The sequence below is a fragment of the Ranitomeya imitator genome, chromosome 4 (assembly GCF_032444005.1).
Source record: "Ranitomeya imitator isolate aRanImi1 chromosome 4, aRanImi1.pri, whole genome shotgun sequence".
NCBI classification, from domain to species: Eukaryota; Metazoa; Chordata; class Amphibia; order Anura; family Dendrobatidae; genus Ranitomeya; species Ranitomeya imitator.
The window spans coordinates 272,090,834-272,118,768 of NC_091285.1; the positions used below are offsets into that span (position 1 = coordinate 272,090,834).

General features: G+C 42.3%; 1 protein-coding gene across 1 annotated transcript in view; it reads right to left on the reverse strand.

The window, feature by feature from the left end:
• The window catches only part of KCNMB4 (potassium calcium-activated channel subfamily M regulatory beta subunit 4), a 231,503-nt gene that overhangs the window by 96,019 nt on the left and 107,549 nt on the right, over positions 1-27,935 (reverse strand). The window contains exon 2 of the mRNA XM_069764612.1: positions 765-892. Within this exon, the coding sequence (XP_069620713.1) occupies positions 765-892 (128 nt within the window). The remainder of the gene's footprint in view (positions 1-764; positions 893-27,935) is intronic.

Sequence of the window (27,935 nt, forward strand, 5' to 3'; positions counted from 1 at the left end):
GCCAATGTGAAAATTTTAATATTTCTTAATTTTCTTTTTTAATGAAGATAATATTTAAAAAAAAAAAAAAAAACTTTGCCCAAATTTTTTTTAATACATGCAAGAAAAAAAACCTGATTTAAACAATAAGCCACTCTCCGGTTATAGCTTTCCATTAAAAAGCGATAGTCGTCATGATAACATTTCTTAACTGCGGTTCTTTACTTTGATGTGGAAAGCTGCAACAATGAAGATCATAAGTAGTAGGTGCTTTTTAAGTGCCAGTTTTTTCTTATAGATACAATTTTAGCATGAATTTAAATACAATTTTAATTACAATTTTAATATTGCAACAGTGTTTTCCGTATGGTAATGTGCAGCTCAGAAGGAGTGAGGATATCCTTGTGAGAGGATAGCAGAGAAAAAACACATATGAAAGTACGTAGTGCTGGATTTTCCTTGTCATTTACAGGCATCCATCTTGTAGTCTGTAGGCCAATAGTATAATGACTGAAAAAAGGCAGGCAAAAGAACTTTCCGAGTGGAATGATATCCCATTACACCAAGTTTTCAGTATGGACTTAAGATGAATGAAGAGAGCTAAGTACCAAGCGTGTGTGAGTTTATTACACATTTTCCAAAATTTTACAGTGGATCTGTCACCAACAGATCTTAGACCAGATGACGCTGGTGTACCTTGAAAACTATTGTCAAAATAGGTGTATAATTATTTCTGAAAGTTTTTCGGCCTTATATTAAAATGAGCTATGACATAATATACTTACCGTCTATGCTGGTTAAAATAGCAGATAAATGGCTGGAATCCAATTTCTTGATTCCAATACTTCTCCCACTGTAGAACATTGTCTGAATTTTTCTGGTTCTCTCGTTCACATGGAGGAATATACGAACACTGTTGGGATAAATGAAAAATAGAAGTCAACTTTTCACTGAAATAAAAATGATACTTCTGTATACTTTCCTTAGGCCATGGTCACACGGTCAGTATTTGGTCAGTATTTTACATCAGTATTTGGTAACTTTGACATAGTGGGAATAACCGAGACATGGTTAGATGAAAGCTATGACTGGGCAGTTAACTTACAGGGTTACAGTCTGTTTAGAAAGGATCGTAAAAATCGGAGAGGAGGAGGGGTTTGTCTCTATGTAAAGTCTTGTCTAAAGTCCACTTTAAGGGAGGATATTAGCGAAGGGAATGAAGATGTCGAGTCCATATGGGTTGAAATTCATGGAGGGAAAAATGGTAACAAAATTCTCATTGGGGTCTGTTACAAACCCCCAAATATAACAGAAAGCATGGAAAGTCTACTTCTAAAGCAGATAGATGAAGCTGCAACCCATAATGAGGTCCTGGTTATGGGGGACTTTAACTACCCGGATATTAACTGGGAAACAGAAACCTGTGAAACCCATAAAGGCAACAGGTTTCTGCTAATAACCAAGAAAAATTATCTTTCACAATTGGTGTAGAATCCAACCAGAGGAGCAGCACTTTTAGACCTAATACTATCTAATAGACCTGACAGAATAACAAATCTGCAGGTGGTTGGGCATTTAGGAAATAGCGACCACAATATTGTGCAGTTTCACCTGTCTTTCACTAGGGGGACTTGTCAGGGAGTCACAAAAACATTGAACTTTAGGAAGGCAAAGTTTGAACAGCTTAGAGATGCCCTTAATCTGGTAGACTGGGACAATATCCTCAGAAATGAGAATACAGATAATAAATGGGAAATGTTTAAGAACATCCTAAATAGGCAGTGTAAGCGGTTTATACCTTGTGGGAATAAAAGGACTAGAAATAGGAAAAACCCAATGTGGCTAAACAAAGAAGTAAGACAGGCAATTAACAGTAAAAAGAAAGCATTTGCACTACTAAAGCAGGATGGCACCATTGAAGCTCTAAAAAACTATAGGGAGAAAAATACTTTATCTAAAAAACTAATTAAAGCTGCCAAAAAGGAAACAGAGAAGCACATTGCTAAGGAGAGTAAAACTAATCCCAAACTGTTCTTCAACTATATCAATAGTAAAAGAATAAAAACTGAAAATGTAGGCCCCTTAAAAAATAGTGAGGAAAGAATGGTTGTAGATGACGAGGAAAAAGCTAACATATTAAACACCTTCTTCTCCACGGTATTCACGGTGGAAAATGAAATGCTAGGTGAAATCCCAAGAAACAATGAAAACCCTATATTAAGGGTCACCAATCTAACCCAAGAAGAGGTGCGAAACCGGCTAAATAAGATTAAAATAGATAAATCTCCGGGTCCGGATGGCATACACCCACGAGTACTAAGGGAACTAAGTAATGTAATAGATAAACCATTATTTCTTATTTTTAGTGACTCTATAGCGACAGGGTCTGTTCCGCAGGACTGGCGCATAGCAAATGTGGTGCCAATATTCAAAAAGGGCTCTAAAAGTGAACCTGGAAATTATAGGCCAGTAAGTCTAACCTCTATTGTTGGTAAAATATTTGAAGGGTTTCTGAGGGATGTTATTCTGGATTATCTCAATGAGAATAACTGTTTAACTCCATATCAGCATGGGTTTATGAGAAATCGCTCCTGTCAAACCAATCTAATCAGTTTTTATGAAGAGGTAAGCTATAGGCTGGACCACGGTGAGTCATTGGATGTGGTATATCTCGATTTTTCCAAAGCGTTTGATACCGTGCCGCACAAGAGGTTGGTACACAAAATGAGAATGCTTGGTCTGGGGGAAATTGTGTGTAAATGGGTTAGTAACTGGCTTAGTGACAGAAAGCAGAGGGTGGTTATAAATGGTATAGTCTCTAACTGGGTCGCTGTGACCAGTGGGGTACCGCAGGGGTCAGTATTGGGACCTGTTCTCTTCAACATATTCATTAATGATCTGGTAGAAGGTTTACACAGTAAAATATCGATATTTGCAGATGATACAAAACTATGTAAAGCAGTTAATTCAAGAGAAGATAGTATTCTGCTACAGATGGATCTGGATAAGTTGGAAACTTGGGCTGAAAGGTGGCAGATGAGGTTTAACAATGATAAATGTAAGGTTATACACATGGGAAGAAGGAATCAATGTCACCATTACACACTGAACGGGAAACCACTGGGTAAATCTGACAGGGAGAAGGACTTGGGGATCCTAGTTAATGATAAACTTACCTGGAGCAGCCAGTGCCAGGCAGCAGCTGCCAAGGCAAACAGGATCATGGGGTGCATTAAAAGAGGTCTGGATACACATGATGAGAGCATTATACTGCCTCTGTACAAATCCCTAGTTAGACCGCACATGGAGTACTGTGTCCAGTTTTGGGCACCGGTGCTCAGGAAGGATATAATGGAACTAGAGAGAGTACAAAGGAGGGCAACAAAATTAATAAAGGGGATGGGAGAACTACAATACCCAGATAGATTAGCGAAATTAGGATTATTTAGTCTAGAAAAAAGACGACTGAGGGGCGATCTAATAACCATGTATAAGTATATAAGGGGACAATACAAATATCTCGCTGAGGATCTGTTTATACCAAGGAAGGTGACGGGCACAAGGGGGCATTCTTTGCGTCTGGAGGAGAGAAGGTTTTTCCACCAACATAGAAGAGGATTCTTTACTGTTAGGGCAGTGAGAATCTGGAATTGCTTGCCTGAGGAGGTGGTGATGGCGAACTCAGTCGAGGGGTTCAAGAGAGGCCTGGATGTCTTCCTGGAGCAGAACAATATTGTATCATACAATTATTAAGTTCTGTAGAAGGACGTGGATCTGGGGATTTATTATGATGGAATATAGGCTGAACTGGATGGACAAATGTCTTTTTTCGGCCTTACTAACTATGTTACTATGTTACTATGTTAGTATTTGTAAACCGAAACCAGGAGTGGAACAATTAGAGGAAAACTATAATAGAAACATATGCACCACTTCTGTATCACCCACTCCTGGTTTTGGCTTACATATACCGAGGTAATCTATTCTAATTAATATTTTCCTAGTAGTAAAAAACACAATTGCATTTCATTGGAAGAAACAAGACCCACCTAAATTTTCATTTTTATTAGAAATAATTTCCCTCCATAAAACTTATGAACATAGGTTTGCAATAATCAATAATTGTTTTGATAAATACTCTAAAAAATGGATATGCTGGTCTGAAACCCATTTTTGACCTACTATCTTTGAATTTGTGCCTCAGATCTCTTTTGTTTCTTAAGAGTGATATAGATTCCAATTGTTATATAAACTGTATAAAAATGTAATTCTGTTTCAACAAATTTACATAATTCTAATGTATCTCATTCAATGCAAATTAATGTATATCTACATATATTTACATTTAATAACTCAAAACTTTTGTCCTTCCCCTTTTCTTCCAATTCCCCTACCCACTTCCTTCCCCTTCACCTCTTTCCTAAAGTTATATTATGTTTTGTTAATGACAAAATGTTAATAAAAATTATTGGAAAACAAATACTGATGTAAAATTCTCATCAATTACTGAGCGTGTGAACATGGCCTTAAAGTGATACTATAATTTAATAGGATCAGAATGAGACAAAAATATTGCAATAAAAATGGACAAAGTATTTAGAATTAAAGTACATATTAACAAAAATAAAAGTAAAAAACACATAGCATAAGGTGAAGACCTTTGTAATAATAAAAAACAATTTTTATCTTTATTTGCCCACCATCATTGTTAGAACGTAAATATAAAAATGTATGCAATAATTTGTGATATCTTGTCGATTTCCCCTTCTCCCACAACTGTTCAGAAGTGTCAAGAAGAAAGGACAGTGCTTAATGAGGCAGGGGATGGTCTGGGAGACTTACTATAATTCATGTCAGAAAATGGTGTAAATTAGAGGGCAAATCATTCCAAGCTCATACATGTCATTTTCTGGTGCCGTAATTAAGATATTAAGGTGCACCACATTTATTACTAACCCCCAAAACACTGGATATCTGTCGGGAAAACAATGGTTGGGCCAGTAGCCGTCCTGCCCGTGTCTCCCATGTACAGGAGTGCTCACTCTGCCAAGCACCGCAGTGTTTTCCATAAAAGAGCCGCTGCCAAACATATACTGCGGCAGTCCATCTCTTACAGAATAAAGGCTGGTAGTTAGTGATGAGCAAGTGTACTCGTTGCTTTGGTTTTCCTGAGCACGCTCGGGTGATCTCCGAGTATTTGTTATTGCTGGGAGATATAGTTTTCATCACCTCAGTTACATGATTTACGACTGCTGGACAGGCTGAATACATGTGGGAATTCCCTAGCAAACAGGCAACCTCCACATGTATTCAGCTTATCTGGAAGCCGTAAATCATGTAACTGAGGCGATGAAAACTATATCTCCGAGCAATAACAAATACTCGGAGATCACCCGACCAACGAGTACACTCGCTTATCACTACTGGTAGTCCAAAATCATGCATCCTGGATCCTAATCTCCCGATATCATCTGTCCTGGGGCCCCATATATATTAGATGGATGGCTGAATCCATCGATATTGGATCGGCCTTTTGGACTTGGATCCTAGCTGCATCATCCCTAAACACATATTAAAACCATGTTTTCTCTTAAATAACGCAGCATTTAGAATCTGGCTACAATAATGGTGGCAGTCCACGATTCGTGATGCCTGTGGTTAGGGCAGCTGTCAGGCTCCCTTATAAAGAGGATGTACCAACTATATTATTTTTTATTTATTAAAACCAGCTAAGGAAACATTGTTTTTTATTTATTGATGGTAGATTTTTTTATTCAAATTTTTGTACTTGATTCTGGGGATGACTTAGCTGCTATCAAATGTTGTTGGAAATTTGCTTTACAGCAGTCACATGCACCATGGCCAGTAATTTTCAGGATCTAACATTGGATGGTCAAGTATGATCACATTTTTTAGTCACTTGTTTGAAGTGTGCTTTTTTCTATACCAGTGGGCTTGGCACTAAATTTATCAAAATGTCGCACAGTGTATTGTAATTAGAGTTAAAATCAAAACGACACGTAAGTAGCATAAAATTAGCATTGTCTGACAGTCAGCAGAACTTTAGGTAGTGAAGCAGACAGATTTATCATGGCTTAAATAGTTAGTCCCATCTCATAAATTTAAATTGTCAGATATCAAACAGTAAGTGGCAAAAATTTCTTGTATTTATAAATGTTAAAATTTTCAGACGTTCTTTAGATATTAAAGGGGTTGTCCAGGTTTGGCACAAAAGTATGCAGTCACTCTGTGTGACTGCAGATATGTTAATCCTCTCAGTGCGCACAGCGCACTGTCATGATACTCAAGATCGGGCTTGTATGTATGTGTGATACACATATTTTCAGCCACATTCTGACTAATTCACTTGTATTGAAAGAGGCCGTGCACATCTAGTCGGAATGTGGCCGATAGTATGAAGACATTCATGCAGGGCCGGACTGGCCACCTGGCAATTCTGGCAAATGCCAGAAGGGCCTGTCTGGTCATGGGCTGCCTTGTCTGGTACATTGTTAACAGAATCGGTGTTCTCAAGATACCCATACTGTTAAGAGTTGTGATGGAGCACAAAATCGCTGACTCTGTCACTTACCCCAGCAGCCCATGGGTATCATTAAAAATATTGGTCTTGTAGAAAATCTTCCTTTCCTCCATCCAGGGTAATATTAGTAATATATTCCATCTGGTTCATGGGGACAGGGACAACACGGGCCTGTGTGATTTCAAATGCCAGGGCTGAATTTCAGCCCCAGTCCGTACCTGCTTTCATGCCAAACCTGGACAACCCCTATAACACGTTTCATTTGTTTCTTTGTGCTGATCTCACTGTTACCACCTAATCCTGGTCAGCTTCAACATGGTGCTTAGAAACTAGACAGATTACAATCTGCAATCAAATGTCTTATTTCAGAGAGATGCACATTTTCCTTATATGTACGATGTATGGGTCGGACACTGATCTGCAGGAGAATCTATCTATAGAGCCTATTTTTAAAGGGAACCTGTCACCCCGAAAATCGCGGGTGAGGTAAGCCCACCAGCATCAGGGGCTTATCTGCAGCATTCTGGAATGCTGTAGATAAGCCCCCAATGTTACCTGAAAAAGGAGAAAAAGACGTTAGATTATTCTCACCCAGGGGAGGTCCCGCTGCTGGTCAGGTCAAACGGGCGTCTCCGGTCCGCTGCGGCGCCTCCCATCTTCATTACAAGACGTCCTCTTCTGATCTTCAGCCACGGCTCCGGCGCAGGCGTACTTTGCTCTGCCCTGTTGAGGGCAGACAAAGTACTGCAGTGCGCAGGCGCCGGGCCTCTGACCTTTCCGGCGCCTGCGCACTGCAGTACTATCCTCTGCCGTCAAGAGGGCAGAGCAAAGTACGCCTGTGCCGAAGCCGTGGCTGAAGATCAGAAGAGGACGTCATGGAAAGAAGATGGGAGGCGCCGCAGCGGACCGGAGACGCCCATCCGACCTGACCAGCAGCGGGACCGCCCCTGGGTGAGTATAATATAACGTCTTTTTCTCCTTTTTCAGGTAACATCGGGGGCTTATCTACAGCATTCCAGAATGCTGTAGATAAGCCCCTGATGCCGGTGGGCTTACCTCACCCGCGATTTTCGGGGTGACAGGTGCCCTTTAATATAAGGGGACATTACTAGTCTGAGACAAGTAACTAACACCGAACAGGAGAACTGAGCTTTGCCTCCTAACTACAAATATAAAAAAATATAGAATTTTAAATCATTCCTTTCCTCAAATGTAAATAGCAAAATGGAAAAATATCAATAAACAAAATATTTGGCATTGCTGTGAGCGTAATTGCCCAAATTAACTAAATATCAACATATATATTCCATTCAATGAACAATAACAAAATAAATAGAAAAACTGATATAGAATTGCTTTTTTTTATCACTTCGCCTCCCCCCACAAAATGGTACAAAAATAGAAAAGAAAATCATATGGACCACAAAATTGCATTAAAAAAACTACAACTCAATGGGAAATGCTGAAAAATTACTGAAAATTTAAAAACATTATGGCTCTCAGAATATGGTGACTAAAACCAATTTTTGCAAGTTTTTTTAATTTATTTTTAAGTAAGCAATAATATATAAATTTAGTATTCCCATAATCTTACTGACCCATAGAACAAAGTTACCATAAAGTGAATATTCTAAACAAAAAAAGTAAATTTTCAGACTTTTTAAATTGGGTATTTTGCTCTTTCCCAGTACATTATATGGGGAAAGAAATGGTGTCATTCAAAATTTTTGCAGAAAAAACAAGCCTTCATATGGCTATATTGACAGAAAAATAAAAAATGTTTGCATATCCAATGGCTCAATTACCCATTTGCACTGATACAAAAAATAATCAATAAATCAATCAATCTCTAAACTAAGCTGATTAAGTTTATAACTGAATCCAATAGAAACTTTATGGGAGGAACTGAAGCTCAGAGTTAATAGATAGAAGGAGCCCATGGAACCTTCAGAATGGGAAGAGTGTTTGTGTGGAAGAATGGACCAAAATCACCCCTGAGCAATGCATGCGACTAGTTACTCCTGTAGGAAGAAAGAAACGTTTCCCCTTCCCCTCCTCTCTCCCTCAGATAGCTACTCCTGTACTAGAACCACAGTAGCACTGGATTTAGTATTCTTCTGAAACTATTGGGGCCAAAGGTTATAACAGTTTTCATAACCAAGAATATTGACGATATACCAAAAAGTTTTCAAACTTGAATCAAGTTTTAGTCCTCAATTGAAAATAGCCCATTTTTCCCGCAAACTGCTTAGCATTGCAGCTGCAGCCTGTTCACTTCAGTGGACATGAGATGCACTACTGGACACAAACCAAAAACAAGGGTAGTACTGTTTCTAAACAAAAAGAGGACCCTTTATTCTAATTCTAGCCAACCTATTTAAAGAGTCACTGTTGCTTAAACAAACTGTCCATAAGTGTATAATAAAAGCCAAGATAAGAAACCTCCATGTATCTTATAACAGGAAAATATCTTATTAGACTCCACTCTTCCTCCTACTGCCTTTATGTATTATTCAGTTACTCCCAACTCAATGCTAAAATTGATCTTCAGTATAACAATAATGATGGCTTAGCAGTATGTTGGGAGGTCACAACACAACTGCTGTGGCTTCTAGTATGTGCTCTAATGTCTACAGCTGTTGCCTATAAAGTTGTATGGAGAGGTCAGGGGGAGAAGGAGGGACCAGCTAGACAGAGACAGAGGCACTGACACAAAGTGATGCTGCTGCGGCTTCTAATGTGTTCTAATGTCTACAGCTGTTGCCTATAAAGTTGTATGGAGAGGTCAGGGGGAGAAGGAGGGACCAGCTAGACAGAGACAGAGGCACTGACACAAAGTGATGCTGCTGAGGCTTCTAGTATGTGTTCTAATGTCTACAGCTCTTGCCTACAACATTGTATGGGGAGGTCAGGGGAAAAGGAGAGACCAGCTAGACAGAGACAGAGGCACTGACCCAAAGTGATGCTGCTGAGGCTTCTAGTATGTGTTCTAATGTCTACAGCTGTTGCCTACAATGTTGTATGGAGAGGTCAGGGGGGAAGGAGGGACCAGCTAGACAGAGACAGAGGCACTGACACAAAGTGATGCTGCTGAGGCTTCTAGTATGTGTTCTAATGTCTACAGCTGTTGCCTACAACGTTGTATGGTGAGGTCAGGGGGGAAGGAGGGACCAGCTAGACAGAGACAGAGGCACTGACACAAAGTAATGCTGCTGAGGCTTCTAGTATGTGTTCTAATGTCTACAGCTGTTGCCTACAATGTTGTATGGAGAGGTCAGGGGGAAGGAGGGACCAGCTAGACAGAGACAGAGGCACTGACACAAAGTGATGCTGCTGAGGCTTCTAGTATGTGTTCTAATGTCTGCAGCTGTTGCCTACAATGTTGTATTGAGAGGTCAGGGGGGAAGGAGGGACCAGCTAGACAGAGACAGAAGCACTGACACAAAGTGATGCTGCTGAGGCTTCTAGTATGTGTTCTAATGTCTACAGCTGTTGCCTACAATGTTGTATGGAGAGGTCAGGGGGGAAGGAGGGACCAGCTAGACAGAGACAGAGGCACTGACACAAAGTGATGCTGCTGAGGCTTCTAGTATGTGTTCTAATGTCTACAGCTGTTGCCTACAATGTTGTATGGAGAGGTCAGGGGGGGAAGGAGGGACCAGCTAGACAGAGACAGAGGCACTGACACAAAGTAATGCTGCTGAGGCTTCTAGTATGTGTTCTAATGTCTACAGCTGTTGCCTACAATGTTGTATGGAGAGGTCAGGGGGAAGGAGGGACCAGCTAGACAGAGACAGAGGCACTGACACAAAGTGATGCTGCTGAGGCTTCTAGTATGTGTTCTAATGTCTGCAGCTGTTGCCTACAATGTTGTATTGAGAGGTCAGGGGGGAAGGAGGGACCAGCTAGACAGAGACAGAAGCACTGACACAAAGTGATGCTGCTGAGGCTTCTAGTATGTGTTCTAATGTCTGCAGCTGTTGCCTATAAAGTTGTACAGAGAAGTCATAGTGAGAAGGAGGGACCAGCTAGACAGAGAGAGGCACTGACACAAAATGAATTGCTGCAGCTTATAGTACGTGTTTAAAGAAAAAAAATAGATCCAATTAGACCAAATACAAATAGTATATCAAATATATGCAGTGTTTAATCAGAATCTTGTACACCCATACAAAAATATTTACGTAACTTGTATTAGTAGTACTGGTCTCCAGAATGGGAGGTTGTATGCGCAGTTCAATTACTTTTATATTTTCTTTTCCATATGAAGACGTCATATCAAGGACGTTGAGCGAGGTATTAGATAAGAGAATTATTAGTGAGCCTTGTTTTGCATCACATGGAAATCTAATAGCAATTGATGTCATTTTAAATTGCAATACTAAAATGTTATGAGCCTAGATTCAAGCGATGTTTCGCACTCTTTATTGTAAGAGTGTAAGTAGCATTCCTGTCACTTGTGGTATGCATCCTAACTCTGGAAACAAGGCAGGGATTATTAAGCATCAGGTATGCCGTACAACATGGCACAGATGTGCACTGACTTCCTTTAAGTCTTACAATAAATTGCGCGTCCCTTTATCGGCACAATCAATGAGCTGTGCAATGAAAATAAAGTGGACTAACTGCAGCATAATGATTGCCATTTTATTCACAGATTAGTTGTCCATGTACATGTAAAGAAACGCTTTAGGCCACTTCTAAAGCAGGAGAGGTTACAGTGCCTGTGCGGCAAAAACATCTATAGGTTTTCCTGCTGTAATAAAGAACAGAATTATATTAAATCAGTGGATGAAACGGAGATATCAGCCCATCAGAAGTGATTACAAGAATGAAAAGGAACCATGAATCCCTGGCAAAATGCAGAAAGTGTCACTGAGAAGAATAGGAGAGCTGATAACACCTTCAGAGGTATTATGTTCAGAAATAAGAGAACTTCTGCCAACTTATTCTGTTTCGCAATGCAAGAACATATAAATTGCTATGGATGACAGATATACGAGTCCTACAACTTCAGAATCGTTCATAAAATTGGATCAAAGTGGATCAAACGATAAGTTGGTAATAGATTAGATTAAAGTGGAGTTCTAGCTTTCTGCAATTCACAGCTCAGCCAGTCTCTAGTACAGCCGTACATTGTTCTAAACAATATCTATGGCATTAACTATATAGGTTAATCCTCCCATAACTTTTATATGCGAGTCATTACATGGTTGCTTACCACGATGAGTCTAGTAATGTTTGTCGTTATCTGCTTCATTGTATAGTTAACTGTCTTTTTGAGCTCTTCCACCCATTCTTTCCTACAAGGTGCCTGATTAATTCTTTGTCTCTCTTCTTACATTAATCTTTCCATATTACATTTTCCTCTGCTCTATGTCACTCTTCTTGATGTGTCTCTGTAGCTTGCTTTGTCTTCCTCCTACACAACTCTGATCTATCTCATTCTGTCCTCTTCCTCCTCCTCTCTATAGTTTTAAACTAGGTCCCTTTGCTGCACTTCTTTTGTGCTCATCTTGGTACTGCAATGCCACAGTTAGTGTTGCACATAAGTCAATTCTGGTTTTCAAAAATGTTTAACAATAAAATGACTGTACATGACCCAATTCTTTTGTTTGTCTAGTAGTGCATGAGGAAATATCAAGTTCATGTCCTCCTTGCATGTCAGTGTTAGCCAGATCCAGCATCAGGCTCCCTCCACTCCTGTGCACTTTAAGTTGCAATGGTAATCTGTGGCATACCTCTGAAGTCACTTTAGAAGGCCATATAGGCCAGCTAAGGTGGCGGATTGCTGCTTGAGTATTCAGGTAGTTGACATCATTATCACTGCTACCTCACTGAGCTCCACCATCTGCCACAGAAGTCCATCCTGTCACAATCAGCTTTGCTACAACCACTGGACTCTGCTACAACTGCTGGACTCTATAGAGCCTACTGACAAACCTAGCTATGCTAGAAACATTGGACTTAGCTTTATTTACTGATTCACCTCACATACCCAACTCTGATGTTTCACTGGTTCTGCGACAGAATTCTACTCTGCTACTTCTACGATATGTAACACAACTATGCTGTGCCATTAAGCCAACTAGAGTCTACAGCTTCCATTCATCCTTCTGTCATGCTGCCTCTGTTCTGTCAGCTGCCTTCTTGCTTATGCAGCCTTTGCTGATTCAACTGATTGATCTCACTGAATCAGGCCAAAGATTTCCAGGATTCACCTCACCAATTGGGACATAACAATCAGATGGTCTTGACATCTCACAACAGAAATCCAAGTACAACAAGATACAGTATCTCTTGGTTTATCGCTACCTTTGGCCACGAGAAAATCCTACTGCGGATCAGAACATAGCAAACCCTTGTCTAAAAGACCAGAAGATTACTGCATAATAATTAGTCATTGGTTCAAATCCCACTAAGGACAACATCTACAGGGCATTTGTATGTTCTCCCCATGTTTGATTTCAAAGAGAAAAAAAAACAATAACTGGGGCATCTCCTTTAGGTCATGCATCAGAAGGGACAAAATCGTGTTCCTGGACCTGGAATTGGGGCATGAGGCGGGAAAAATTATAACAAAAACGCACTTCAAAAGCTGTGATACGAATGGCTACGTGGACTTTAGAAGTGCGCATTATAAAAAATGGAAAACTAATGTACCATTCAGCCATTTCTTAAGGATACGAAAAAACTGTACAAACACTAAAGATTATGTGACCCAATCAGCGATACTGAAGAAAAGGTTCAGTGATAAGAAGTATCCAAAAAAATTAATCGAGGCAGCATACAGAAAGAATTTGGACAAAGTACAGGAGGATTGTCTCCCAAGTAGGAAGAGAAAAGATTGTAATGCAGAGGAAACTAGAGGGAAAGAACGGCCAGCAAGCAATGAGGAGAATAAGAGAAATCTTTGGAAGTTTAATTTTATAACAACTTATAATAAAGGGAATGTATTGATAAGGAGAATTTTAAAAAAATATTGGTATATTTTAAAAAAAGATGTGATTCTTGGGAAAATGCTTCCAAGGGAACCGGGAGTAACTTTTAGGAGAGGGGCGACAGTGAAAAATATTGTAGCTCAGAGTAAATTAAGAGAGGTTCCAAAAATAGAAAACATGATAGGAAACAATACCAATGTGAATGGAGGGAAGATGAACACAGGAGTATATAGATGCTCTTCAAACAAATGTAAATGTTGTAAGATCATTAACCATGGAGCTCGGAGTATTCAATCTAATACTACTGGGGAAACAATTAAGATTAAGCAGAGACTCACATGTAGAACGGATTTTGTCATCTATGTAGTGACTTGCAAATGCGGGCTCCAATACGTGGGACGAACTTCCCAGGAATTGAGTGCCCGGATGAATAATCACCGCTATAATGCAAAGAACGGGCAGATTAAACATAGTCTGTCCCGTCATCTCCTGCTGAAGCACAATAAATGCTTCTGCATCACGGTCACACTGCTGGAGCATATACCAAAAGGGGCTAATAACAGGAACAAATTATTAAACCGCAAGGAGTCATATTGGATATATAGGTTACAAAGCCTTTATCCAAATGGACTTAATGATGTAGTAGAGAATGTGTAAGGGTTTGTCATAAATAGCTCAGTCGTTCGCGCATGGGTCAATACAACAACAACAAAAATTTCCCTTTTTTTTTTTTTTAAATATATATTTTTTAAATGTATTTTATGGGATGAATTGATAGTAATGGTATTGATGAGGTATTGGAATGAATCATATTTATGATTGTGTATATACCTATATTTTTAATGTTGTGTTTGTTCGTAACAGTGTAATACCATGTATTTAAAAGCTCATTTTGGATAGAATAGAAGTACTAAACTGCTCTTTTATATATATAAGATAAATGTGTCTCTTTAGAGGCTACCATGTAGTTAGTCATCAGGAAAGGAGAACCTGATCCCCGGTCCCGCCCTGCTAATCCCTTCTAGGAACCCTCATAAATAAGAGAACTTGGAGGTTGTAACATCATTTTATAGTGCTTATTGTATTGTTTGTTCTTTTTGTTTTTTTACTACCTGATGAAGGCTGCACTGTAAAAATAGCAGCAGAAACGCGTTGTACTGTTTTTTTAAAAAAAATTTACAAATATATTTTATTTTTTTATTTTGAGAAAATAAATGAATTTTTTAACATTTTTCACTTGAAGTGGATGAATTCAAAAAATCTGTAGGTGCTTAGCGCCACATTAAGGGTATGTTCACACGTTCCTGATTTCCATCCTTTTTTTCAGGACTAAAAACCGCAGCTCTTTGCAGAAAACGCAGGTCCTTTTTTTGGTGCGTTTTTTGATGCAGTTTTCTATGCAGAGTCTGTGTTTTCTAGGAAGTTTTTTAGGGTTAAAATGGCTGAAAATACCCTACCCCTAACCCTACCCCTACCCCTAACCCTAACTCTACCCTACCCCTAACCCTAACCCTATTCTAACCTTGGTGGAAAAAAAAAATTCTTAATTTTTTTATTGTCCCTACCTATGGGGGTGACAAAGGGGGGGTGTCATTTACTATTTTTTTCATTTTGATCACTGAGAAAGGTTATATCTCAGTGATCAAAATGCACTTTGGAACGAATCTGCCGGCCGGCAGATTCGGCGGGCGCACTGGGCATGCGCCCGCCATTTTGCGAGATGGCGGCGCCCAGGGAGAAGACGGCCGGACGGACACCGGGAGTCCCGGTAAGTATAAGGGGGGGAGATTAGGGCACGGGGGGGGGCATCGGAGCATGGGGGAGCATCGGAGCACGGGGGGGCATCGGAGCACGGGGGGGGGGATCGGAGCATGGGGGTGCGGGATCGGGGCAGCCACACTCCGCCCACGCACTTCCGCCCGCTTCCCCGCACTTCCTGCTGCAGCGGTTCGGCACCACAAACCGCAATAAAACCCGCAGATATATTTTTGATCTGCGGGTTTTACTGCGGGTTTGACCTCACAATGGAGGTCTATGGGTGCAGAACCGCTGCGGCTCCGAAAAAAGAAGTGACATGGTACTTCTTTTTTCCCGCAGCTATTCAGCGCGGCTTTTTTTCTGAATTTCAGGATCGTGTGCACAGTGGTTCCTGTTTTCCATAGGGTACATTGTACTGTACCCTGCATGGAAAACAGCTGCGGAACCGCAGCGGCAAAAACGCTGCGGTTCCGCAGAAAAAAAACGCACTGTGTGAACATGGCCTTACTTGGAGTTTTTTTTTCTCTTTGAAATCGCCACTTATGTGGATCTGAAGCAGGATCAACACATAGTTCTCCAAAGTGAGCTGCACACCTTATTGGATTATACAACATACGAAGAAGAGTTGCCTAATGAATTGATTCCTTGAGAATCTCAACGTGTATTTCTTACCGATAGAAGGTGAGCATACTACAAATAAAAGAAATGTTTTTAACTTGTTGGTAAAAACGTATTACGCTCAGAGGAAGCTGTTATGATTAGGCAATTCAGTACCACAGTGAACATAGAGGTCAGAGCACATACAGTGATCTGACAATAATCCAAAAACATAGAACGAGCTCTGAGACGTGGGAACTCTGTTGACCGCAATCCCTAATCCTATCCAACAACACTAGAGGCAGCCGTGGATTGCGCCTAACGCTACCTATGCAACTCGGCACAGCCTGAGAAACTAGCTAGCCTGAAGATAGAAAATAAGCCTGCCTTGCCTCAGAGAAATACCCCAAAGGAAAAGGCAGCCCCCCACATATAATGACTGTTAGTAAGATGAAAAGACAAACGTAGAGATGAAATAGATTTAGCAAAGTGAGGCCCGACTTTCTGAACAGAGCGAGGATAGGAAAGATAACTTTGCGGTCAACACAAAACCCTAAAAACCACGCAAAGGGGGCAAAAAGACCCTCCGTACCGAACTAACGGCACGGAGGTACACCCTCTGCGTCCCAGAGCTTCCAGCAAACAAATAGATAAGCTGGACAGAAGAAAAGCAAACAAAATAGCAAAGGAAAACTTAGCTATGCAGAGCAGCAGGCCACAGGAACGATCCAGGAGGAAAACAAGTCCAATACTGGAACATTGACAGGAAGCCAGGATCAAAGCACTAGGTGGAGTTAAGTAGAGCAGCACCTAACGACCTCACCACATCACCTGAGGGAGGAAACTCAGAAGCCGCAGTACCACTTCCCTCCACCAACGGAAGCTTACAGAGAGAATCAGCCGAAGTACCACTTGTGACCACAGGAGGGAGCTCTGCCACAGAATTCACAACAGTACCCCATCCTTGAGGAGGGGTCACCGAACCCTCACCAGAGCCCCCAGGCCGACCAGGATGAGCCACATGAAAGGCACGAACAAGATCAGGAGCATGGACATCAGAGGCAAAGACCCAGGAATTATCTTCCTGAGCATAACCCTTCCACTTAACCAGATACTGGAGTTTCCGTCTTGAAACACGAGAATCCAAAATCTTCTCCACAATATACTCCAACTCCCCCTCCACTAAAACCGGGGCAGGAGGGTCAACAGAAGGAACCATAGGTGCCACGTATCTCCGCAACAATGACCTGTGGAATACGTTATGTATGGAAAAAGAATCTGGAAGGGTCAGACGAAAAGACACAGGATTAAGAACCTCAGAAATCCTATACGGACCAATGAAACGAGGTTTAAACTTAGGAGAGGAAACCTTCATAGGAATATGACGAGAAGATAACCAAACCAGATCCCCAACACGAAGTCGGGGACCCACACAGCGTCTGCGATTAGCAAAACGTTGAGCCTTCTCCTGGGACAAGGTCAAATTGTCCACTACCTGAGTCCAAATCTGCTGCAACCTGTCCACCACAGTATCCACACCAGGACAGTCCGAAGACTCAACCTGTCCTGACGAGAAACGAGGATGGAACCCAGAGTTGCAGAAAAATGGCGAAACCAAGGTAGCCGAGCTAGCCCGATTATTAAGGGCGAACTCAGCCAAAGGCAAAAAGGACACACAGTCATCCTGATCAGCAGAAACAAAACATCTCAGATATGTTTCCAAGGTCTGATTGGTTTGTTCGGTCTGGCCATTAGTCTGAGGATGGAAAGCCGAGGAAAAAGACAAGTCAATGCCCATCCTACCACAAAAGGCTCGCCAAAACCTCGAAACAAACTGGGAACCTCTGTCAGAAACGATATTCTCTGGAATGCCATGTAAACGAACCACATGCTGGAAGAACAATGGCACCAAATCAGAGGCGGAAGGCAATTTAGACAAGGGTACCAAATGGACCATCTTAGAAAAGCGATCACAGACCACACAAATGACTGACATCTTTTGAGAAACTGGAAGATCTGAAATAAAATCCATAGAGATATGTGTCCAAGGCGTCTTCGGGACTGGCAAGGGCAAAAGCAACCCACTGGCACGAGAACAGCAGGGCTTAGCCCGAGCACAAATCCCACAGGACTGCACAAAAGTACGCACATCCCGCGACAGAGATGGCCACCAAAAGGATCTAGCCACTAACTCTCTGGTAGCAAAGATTCCAGGATGACCAGCCAAGACCGAACAATGAACCTCAGAGATAACTTTATTCGTCCACCTATCAGGGACAAACAGTTTCTCCGCTGGACAACGATCAGGTTTATTAGCCTGAAATTTTTGCAGCACTCGCCGCAAATCAGGGGAGATGGCAGACACAATTACTCCCTCTTTGAGGATACCCGCCGGCTCAGATACACCCGGAGAGTCGGGCACAAAACTCCTAGACAGAGCATACGCCTTCACATTTTTAGAGCCCGGAAGGTATGAAATCACAAAGTCAAAACGGGCAAAAAATGACCAACGAGCTTGTCTAGGATTCAACCGCTTGGCGGACTCGAGATAAGTCAAGTTCTTATGATCAGTCAAGACCACCACGCGATGCTTAGCTCCTTCAAGCCAATGACGCCACTTCTCGAATGCCCACTTCATGGCCAGCAACTCTCGGTTTCCCACATCATAATTTCGCTCAGCAGGCGAAAACTTCCTGGAAAAGAAGGCGCACGGTTTCATCACTGAGCAATCAGAACCTCTCTGCGACAAAACAGCCCCTGCTCCAATCTCAGAAGCATCAACCTCGACCTGGAACGGAAACGAAACATCTGGTTGACACAACACAGGGGCAGAAGAAAAACGACGCTTCAACTCTTGAAAAGCTTCCACAGCAGCAGAAGACCAATTGACCACATCAGCACCCTTCTTGGTCAAATCGGTCAATGGTTTAGCAATACTAGAAAAATTGCAGATGAAGCAACGATAAAAATTAGCAAAGCCCAGGAACTTTTGCAGACTTTTCAGAGATGTCGGCTGAGTCCAATCATGGATGGCTTGGACTTTAACAGGATCCATCTCGATAGTAGAAGGGGAAAAGATGAACCCCAAAAATGAAACCTTCTGCACACCAAAGAGACACTTTGATCCCTTCACAAACAAAGAATTAGCACGCAGGACCTGAAAAACCGTTCTGACCTGCTTCACATGAGACTCCCAATCATCCGAGAAGATCAAAATGTCATCCAAGTACACAATCAGGAATTTATCCAGGTACTCTCGGAAGATGTCATGCATAAAGGACTGAAACACTGATGGAGCATTGGCAAGTCCGAATGGCATTACTATATACTCAAAATGACCCTCGGGCATATTAAATGCAGCTTTCCATTCATCGCCTCGCTTAATTCGCACAAGATTATACGCACCACGAAGATCTATCTTGGTGAACCAACTAGCCCCCTTAATCCGAGCAAACAAATCAGATAACAACGGCAAGGGGTACTGAAATTTAACCGTGATCTTATTTAGAAGGCGGTAATCTATACAAGGTCTCAGCGAACCATCCTTCTTGGCTACAAAAAAGAACCCTGCTCCTAATGGTGACGATGACGGGCGAATATGCCCCTTCTCCAGGGACTCCTTCACATAACTGCGCATAGCGGCGTGCTCAGGCACAGATAAATTAAACAATCGGCCTTTTGGGAACTTACTACCAGGAATCAAATTGATGAAATAGATTTAGCAAAGTGAGGCCCGACTTTCTGAACAGAGCGAGGATAGGAAAGATAACTTTGCGGTCAACACAAAACCCTAAAAACCACGCAAAGGGGGCAAAAAGACCCTCCGTACCGAACTAACGGCACGGAGGTACACCCTCTGCGTCCCAGAGCTTCCAGCAAACAAATAGATAAGCTGGACAGAAGAAAAGCAAACAAAATAGCAAAGGAAAACTTAGCTATGCAGAGCAGCAGGCCACAGGAACGATCCAGGAGGAAAACAAGTCCAATACTGGAACATTGACAGGAAGCCAGGATCAAAGCACTAGGTGGAGTTAAGTAGAGCAGCACCTAACGACCTCACCACATCACCTGAGGGAGGAAACTCAGAAGCCGCAGTACCACTTCCCTCCACCAACGGAAGCTTACAGAGAGAATCAGCCGAAGTACCACTTGTGACCACAGGAGGGAGCTCTGCCACAGAATTCACAACAGTACCCCCCCTTGAGGAGGGGTCACCGAACCCTCACCAGAGCCCCCAGGCCGACCAGGATGAGCCACATGAAAGGCACGAACAAGATCAGGAGCATGGACATCAGAGGCAAAGACCCAGGAATTATCTTCCTGAGCATAACCCTTCCACTTAACCAGATACTGGAGTTTCCGTCTTGAAACACGAGAATCCAAAATCTTCTCCACAATATACTCCAACTCCCCCTCCACTAAAACCGGGGCAGGAGGGTCAACAGAAGGAACCATAGGTGCCACGTATCTCCGCAACAATGACCTATGGAATACGTTATGTATGGAAAAAGAATCTGGAAGGGTCAGACGAAAAGACACAGGATTAAGAACCTCAGAAATCCTATACGGACCAATGAAACGAGGTTTAAACTTAGGAGAGGAAACCTTCATAGGAATATGATGAGAAGATAACCAAACCAGATCCCCAACACGAAGTCGGGGACCCACACAGCGTCTGCGATTAGCAAAACGTTGAGCCTTCTCCTGGGACAAGGTCAAATTGTCCAATACCTGAGTCCAAATCTGCTGCAACCTGTCCACCACAGTATCCACACCAGGACAGTCCGAAGACTCAACCTGTCCTGACGAGAAACGAGGATGGAACCCAGAGTTGCAGAAAAATGGCGAAACCAAGGTAGCCGTGCTAGCCCGATTATTAAGGGCGAACTCAGCCAAAGGCAAAAAGGACACACAGTCATCCTGATAAGCAGAAACAAAACATCTCAGATATGTTTCCAAGGTCTGATTGGTTCGTTCGGTCTGGCCATTAGTCTGAGGATGGAAAGCCGAGGAAAAAGACAAGTCAATGCCCATCCTACCACAAAAGGCTCGCCAAAACCTCAAAACAAACTGGGAACCTCTGTCAGAAACGATATTCTCTGGAATGCCATGTAAACGAACCACATGCTGGAAGAACAATGGCACCAAATCAGAGGCGGAAGGCAATTTAGACAAGGGTACCAAATGGACCATCTTAGAAAAGCGATCACAGACCACACAAATGACTGACATCTTTTGAGAAACGGGAAGATCTGAAATAAAATCCATAGAGATATGTGTCCAAGGCCTCTTCGGGACTGGCAAGGGCAAAAGCAACCCACTGGCACGAGAACAGCAGGGCTTAGCCTGAGCACAAATCCCACAGGACTGCACAAAAGTACGCACATCCCGCGACAGAGATGGCCACCAAAAGGATCTAGCCACTAACTCTCTGGTACCAAAGATTCCAGGATGACCAGCCAAGACCGAACAATGAACCTCAGAGATAACTTTATTCGTCCACCTATAAGGGACAAACAGTTTCTCCGCTGGACAACGATCAGGTTTATTAGCCTGAAATTTTTGCAGCACTCGCCGCAAATCAGGGGAGATGGCAGACACAATTACTCCCTCTTTGAGGATACCCGCCGGCTCAGATACACCCGGAGAGTCGGGCACAAAACTCCTAGACAGAGCATCCGCCTTCACATTTTTAGAGCCCGGAAGGTATGAAATCACAAAGTCAAAACGGGCAAAAAACAACGACCAACGAGCTTGTCTAGGATTCAACCGCTTGGCGGACTCGAGATAAGTCAAGTTCTTATGATCAGTCAAGACCACCACGCGATGCTTAGCTCCTTCAAGCCAATGACGCCACTCCTCGAATGCCCACTTCATGGCCAGCAACTCTCGGTTGCCCACGTCATAATTTCGCTCAGCAGGCGAAAACTTCCTGGAAAAGAAGGCGCACGGTTTCATCACTGAGCAATCAGAACCTCTCTGCGACAAAACAGCCCCTGCTCCAATCTCAGAAGCATCAACCTCGACCTGGAACGGAAATGAAACATCTGGTTGACACAACACAGGGGCAGAAAAAAAACGACGCTTCAACTCTTGAAAAGCTTCCACAGCAGCAGAAGACCAATTGACCACATCAGCACCCTTCTTGGTCAAATCGGTCAATGGTTTAGCAATACTAGAAAAATTGCAGATGAAGCGACGATAAAAATTAGCAAAGCCCAGGAACTTTTGCAGACTTTTCAGAGATGTCGGCTGAGTCCAATCATGGATGGCTTGGACCTTAACAGGATCCATCTCGATAGTAGAAGGGGAAAAGATGAACCCCAAAAATGAAACCTTCTGCACACCAAAGAGACACTTTGATCCCTTCACAAACAAAGAATTAGCACGCAGGACCTGAAAAACCGTTCTGACCTGCTTCACATGAGACTCCCAATCATCCGAGAAGATCAAAGTGTCATCCAAGTACACAATCAGGAATTTATCCAGGTACTCTCGGAAGATGTCATGCATAAAGGACTGAAACACTGATGGAGCATTGGCAAGTCCGAATGGCATTACTATATACTCAAAATGACCCTCGGGAGTATTAAATGCAGTTTTCCATTCATCGCCTCGCTTAATTCGCACAAGATTATACGCACCACGAAGATCTATCTTGGTGAACCAACTAGCCCCCTTAATCCGAGCAAACAAATCAGATAACAACGGCAAGGGGTACTGAAATTTAACCGTGATCTTATTTAGAAGGCGGTAATCTATACAAGGTCTCAGCGAACCATCCTTCTTGGCTACAAAAAAGAACCCTGCTCCTAATGGTGACGATGACGGGCGAATATGCCCCTTCTCCAGGGATTCCTTCACATAACTGCGCATAGCGGCGTGCTCAGGCACAGATAAATTAAACAATCGGCCTTTTGGGAACTTACTACCAGGAATCAAATTGATAGCACAATCACAATCCCTATGCGGAGGTAGGGCATCGGACTTGGGCTCATCAAATACATCCCGGTAATCAGACAAGAACTCTGGAACCTCAGAAGGGGTGGATGACGAAATTGACAGAAATGGAACATCACCATGTACCCCCTGACAACCCCAGCTGGACACCGACATGGATTTCCAATCTAATACTGGATTATGGACTTGTAGCCATGGCAACCCCAACACGACCACATCATGCAGATTATGCAACACCAGAAAGCGAATAACCTCCTGATGTGCAGGAGCCATGCACATGGTCAGCTGGGTCCAGTACTGAGGCTTATTCTTGGCCAAAGGCGTAGCATCAATTCCTCTCAATGGAATAGGACACTGCAAGGGCTCCAAGAAAAACCCACAATGCTTACATAGTAACATAGTAACATAGTTAGTAAGGCCGAAAAAAGACATTTGTCCATCCAGTTCAGCCTATATTCCATCATAATAAATCCGCAAATCTACGTCCTTCTACAGAACCTAATTGTATGATACAATATTGTTCTGCTCCAGGAAGACATCCAGGCCTCTCTTGAACCCCTCGACTGAGTTCGCCATCACCACCTCCTCAGGCAAGCAATTCCAGATTCTCACTGCCCTAACAGTAAAGAATCCTCTTCTATGTTGGTGGAAAAACCTTCTCTCCTCCAGACGCAAAGAATGCCCCCTTGTGCCCGTCACCTTCCTTGGTATAAACAGATCCTCAGCGAGATATTTGTATTGTCCCCTTATATACTTATACATGGTTATTAGATGGCCCCTTAGTCGTCTTTTTTCTAGACTAAATAATCCTAATTTTGCTAATCTATCTGGGTATTGTAGTTCTCCCATCCCCTTTATTAATTTTGTTGCCCTCCTTTGTACTCTCTCTAGTTCCATTATATCCTTCCTGAGCACCGGTGCCCAAAACTGGACACAGTACTCCATGTGCGGTCTAACTAGGGATTTGTACAGAGGCAGTATAATGCTCTCATCATGTGTATCCAGACCTCTTTTAATGCACCCCAAGATCCTGTTTGCCTTGGCAGCTGCTGTCTGGCACTGGCTGCTCCAGGTAAGTTTATCATTAACTAGGATCCCCAAGTCCTTCTCCCTGTCAGATTTACCCAGTGGTTTCCCATTCAGTGTGTAATGGTGACATTGATTCCTTCTTCCCATGTGTATAACCTTACATTTATCATTGTTAAACCTCATCTGCCACCTTTCAGCCCAAGTTTCCAACTTATCCAGATCCATCTGTAGCAGAACACTATCTTCTCTTGTATTAACTGCTTTACATAGTTTTGTATCATCTGTAAATATCCATATTTTACTGTGTAAACCTTCTACCAGATCATTAATGAATATGTTGAAGAGAACGGGTACCCCTGCGGTACCCCACTGGTCACAGCGACCCAGTTAGAGACTATACCATTTATAACCACCCTCTGCTTTCTATCACTAAGCCAGTTACTAACCCATTTACACACAATTTCCCCCAGACCAAGCATTCTCATTTTGTGTACCAACCTCTTGTGCGGCATGGTATCAAACGCTTTGGAAAAATCGAGATATACTACGTCCAATGACTCACCGTGGTCCAGCCTATAGCTTACCTCTTCATAAAAACTGATTAGATTGGTTTGACAGGAGCGATTTCTCATAAACCCATGCTGATATGGAGTTAAACAGTTATTCTCATTGAGATAATCCAGAATAACATCCCTCAGAAACCCTTCAAATATTTTACCAACAATAGAGGTTAGACTTACTGGCCTATAATTTCCAGGTTCACTTTTAGAGCCCTTTTTGAATATTGGCACCACATTTGCTATGCGCCAATCCTGCGGAACAGACCCTGTCGCTATAGAGTCCCTAAAAATAAGAAATAATGGTTTATCTATTACATTACTTAGTTCTCTTAGTACTCATGGGTGTATGCCATCCGGACCCGGAGATTTATCTATTTTAATCTTATTTAGCCGGTTTCGCACCTCTTGTTGGGTTAGATTGGTGACCCTTAATATAGGGTTTTCATTGTTTCTTGGGATTTCACCTAGCATTTCATTTTCCAACGTGAATACCGTGGAGAAGAAGGTGTTTAATATGTTAGCTTTTTCCTCGTCATCTACAACCATTCTTTCCTCACTATTTTTTAAGGGGCCTACATTTTCAGTTTTTATTCTTTTACTATTGATATAGTTGAAGAACAGTTTGGGATTAGTTTTACTCTCCTTAGCAATGTGCTTCTCTGTTTCCTTTTTGGCAGCTTTAATTAGTTTTTTAGATAAAGTATTTTTCTCCCTATAGTTTTTTAGAGCTTCAATGGTGCCATCCTGCTTTAGTAGTGCAAATGCTTTCTTTTTACTGTTAATTGCCTGTCTTACTTCTTTGTTTAGCCACATTGGGTTTTTCCTATTTCTAGTCCTTTTATTCCCACAAGGTATAAACCGCTTACACTGCCTATTTAGGATGTTCTTAAACATTTCCCATTTATTATCTGTATTCTTATTTCTGAGGATATTGTCCCAGTCTACCAGATTAAGGGCATCTCTAAGCTGGTCAAACTTTGCCTTCCTAAAGTTCAGTGTTTTTGTGACTCCCTGACAAGTCCCCCTAGTGAAAGACAGGTGAAACTGTACATTATTGTGGTCGCTATTTCCTAGATGCCCGACCACCTGCAGATTTGTTATTCTGTCAGGTCTATTAGATAGTATTAGGTCTAAAAGTGCTGCTCCTCTGGTTGGATTCTGCACCAATTGTGAAAGATAATTTTTCTTGGTTATTAGCAGAAACCTGTTGCCTTTATGGGTTTCACAGGTTTCTGTTTCCCAGTTAATATCCGGGTAGTTAAAGTCCCCCATAACCAGGACCTCATTATGGGTTGCAGCTTCATCTATCTGCTTTAGAAGTAGACTTTCCATGGTTTCTGTTATATTTGGGGGTTTGTAACAGACCCCAATGAGAATTTTGTTACCATTTTTCCCTCCATGAATTTCGACCCATATGGACTCGACATCCTCATTTCCTTCGCTAATATCCTCCCTTAAAGTGGACTTTAGACAAGACTTTACATAGAGACAAACCCCTCCTCCTCTCCGATTTTTACGATCCTTTCTAAACAGACTGTAACCCTGTAAGTTAACTGCCCAGTCATAGCTTTCATCTAACCATGTCTCGGTTATTCCCACTATGTCAAAGTTACCTGTAGATATTTCTGCTTCTAGTTCTTCCATCTTGTTTGTCAGGCTTCTGGCGTTTGCGAGCATGCAGTTTAGAGGATTTTGTTTTGTTCCAATCTCCTCGCTGTGGATTGTTTTAGAAATGTTCTTACCTCCCTTCTGAGTATGTTTTCCTGGATCTTCTTTGTTCAAGTCTAATGTTTTCCTTCCCATCCCCTCTTCTTCTAGTTTAACGCCCTCCTGATGAGTGTAGCGAGTCTTCTGGCGAATGTGTGTTTCCCAGGTTTGTTGAGGTGTAGTCCGTCTCTGGCGAGGAGTCCATCGTACCAGTAATTCACACCGTGGTCCAGGAATCCGAATCCTTGTTGTCTGCACCATCGTCTTAGCCAGTTGTATGCATCAAGGATCCTGTTCCATCTCCTGGTGCCATGCCCGTCTACTGGAAGGATAGAAGAAAAAACTACCTGTGCATCCAGTTCCTTTACTTTCTTCCCCAACTCTTCAAAGTCTTTGCAGATTGTCGGTAGGTCCTTCCTTGCCGTGTCATTGGTGCCAACATGTATCAGAAGAAATGGGTGGACGTCCTTGGAGTTAAAGAGCTTTGGTATCCTATTGGTCACATCCTTGATCATCGCACCTGGAAGGCAGCATACTTCTCTTGCAGTTATGTCCGGTCTGCAGATGGCTGCTTCTGTGCCTCTCAGTAGTGAGTCTCCCACCACCACCACTCTTCGTTGCTTCTTGGCTGTACTTTTTGCTGTCACTTGTTGCTGTGTGCCCTTTTCTTTTTTGCTTGCTGGTATTGCTTCATCCTTAGGTGTGCCATCTTCATCCTCTACAAAGATTTGATATCGGTTCTTCAGTTGTGTGGTTGGTGATTTCTCCATGGTCTTCTTGCTTCTTTTGGTCACATGCTTCCACTCATCTGCTTTTGGAGGTTCTCTGACACTTTTTTCACCTTCTGTGACCAGTAGAGATGCTTCTGTTCTGTCTAGAAAGTCTTCATTCTCTTTGATGAGTTTCAAAGTTGCTATTCTTTCTTCCAGACCCCGCACCTTTTCTTCTAAAAGGGCCACTAGTCTACACTTCTGACAGGTGAAATTTAATTCTTCTTCTGGTCGATCTGTGAACATGTAGCACATGCTGCAGCTCACCATGTAGGTTGTCACATCTGCCATGTTGCTCCTAGATCCTGCTGACTTGCTGTGTGTTTTCCTTCTTGTGTAATCTACTCAGCCAAGCTCTCTTGCAATAATGTCCTACAGGCAAAAATTCTTGAATCTCTGGTTTGGTGATTCTTTCCAAGCAGCTGGTCCAAGTCCATACTCCAAGTCCATCAAATTCAGGGCAGCGCCTGAATTTACAAATGCCATGACAGAATACGATGACAAAGAGCAGATCAAGGTAACGGACAGAAGAAATTTTGACTGTACAGTACCAATGGTGGCAAACCTAGCGAACCGCTTAGTGCGCTTAGGACAATCAGAGATAGCATGAGTGGAATCACCACAGTAGAAACACAGCCCATTCAGACGTCTGTGTTCTTGCCGTTCAACTCTGGTCAAAGTCCTATCGCACTGCATAGGCTCAGGTTTAAGCTCAGGTAATACCGCCAAATGGTGCACAGATTTACGCTCACGCAAGCGTCGACCAATCTGAATGGCTAAAGACATAGACTCATTCAAACCAGCAGGCATAGGAAATCCCACCATGACATCCTTAAGGGCTTCAGAGAGACCCTTTCTGAAAATAGCTGCCAGCGCAGATTCATTCCATTGAGTGAGCACGGACCACTTTCTAAATTTCTGACAATATAACTCTATCTCATCCTGACCCTGACAAAGAGCCAGCAAATTTTTTTCTGCCTGATCCACAGAATTAGGCTCATCGTACAGCAATCTGAGCGCCAGGAAAAACGCATCGATATTACTTAATGCAGGATCTCCTGGCGCAAGAGAAAATGCCCAGTCCTGAGGGTCG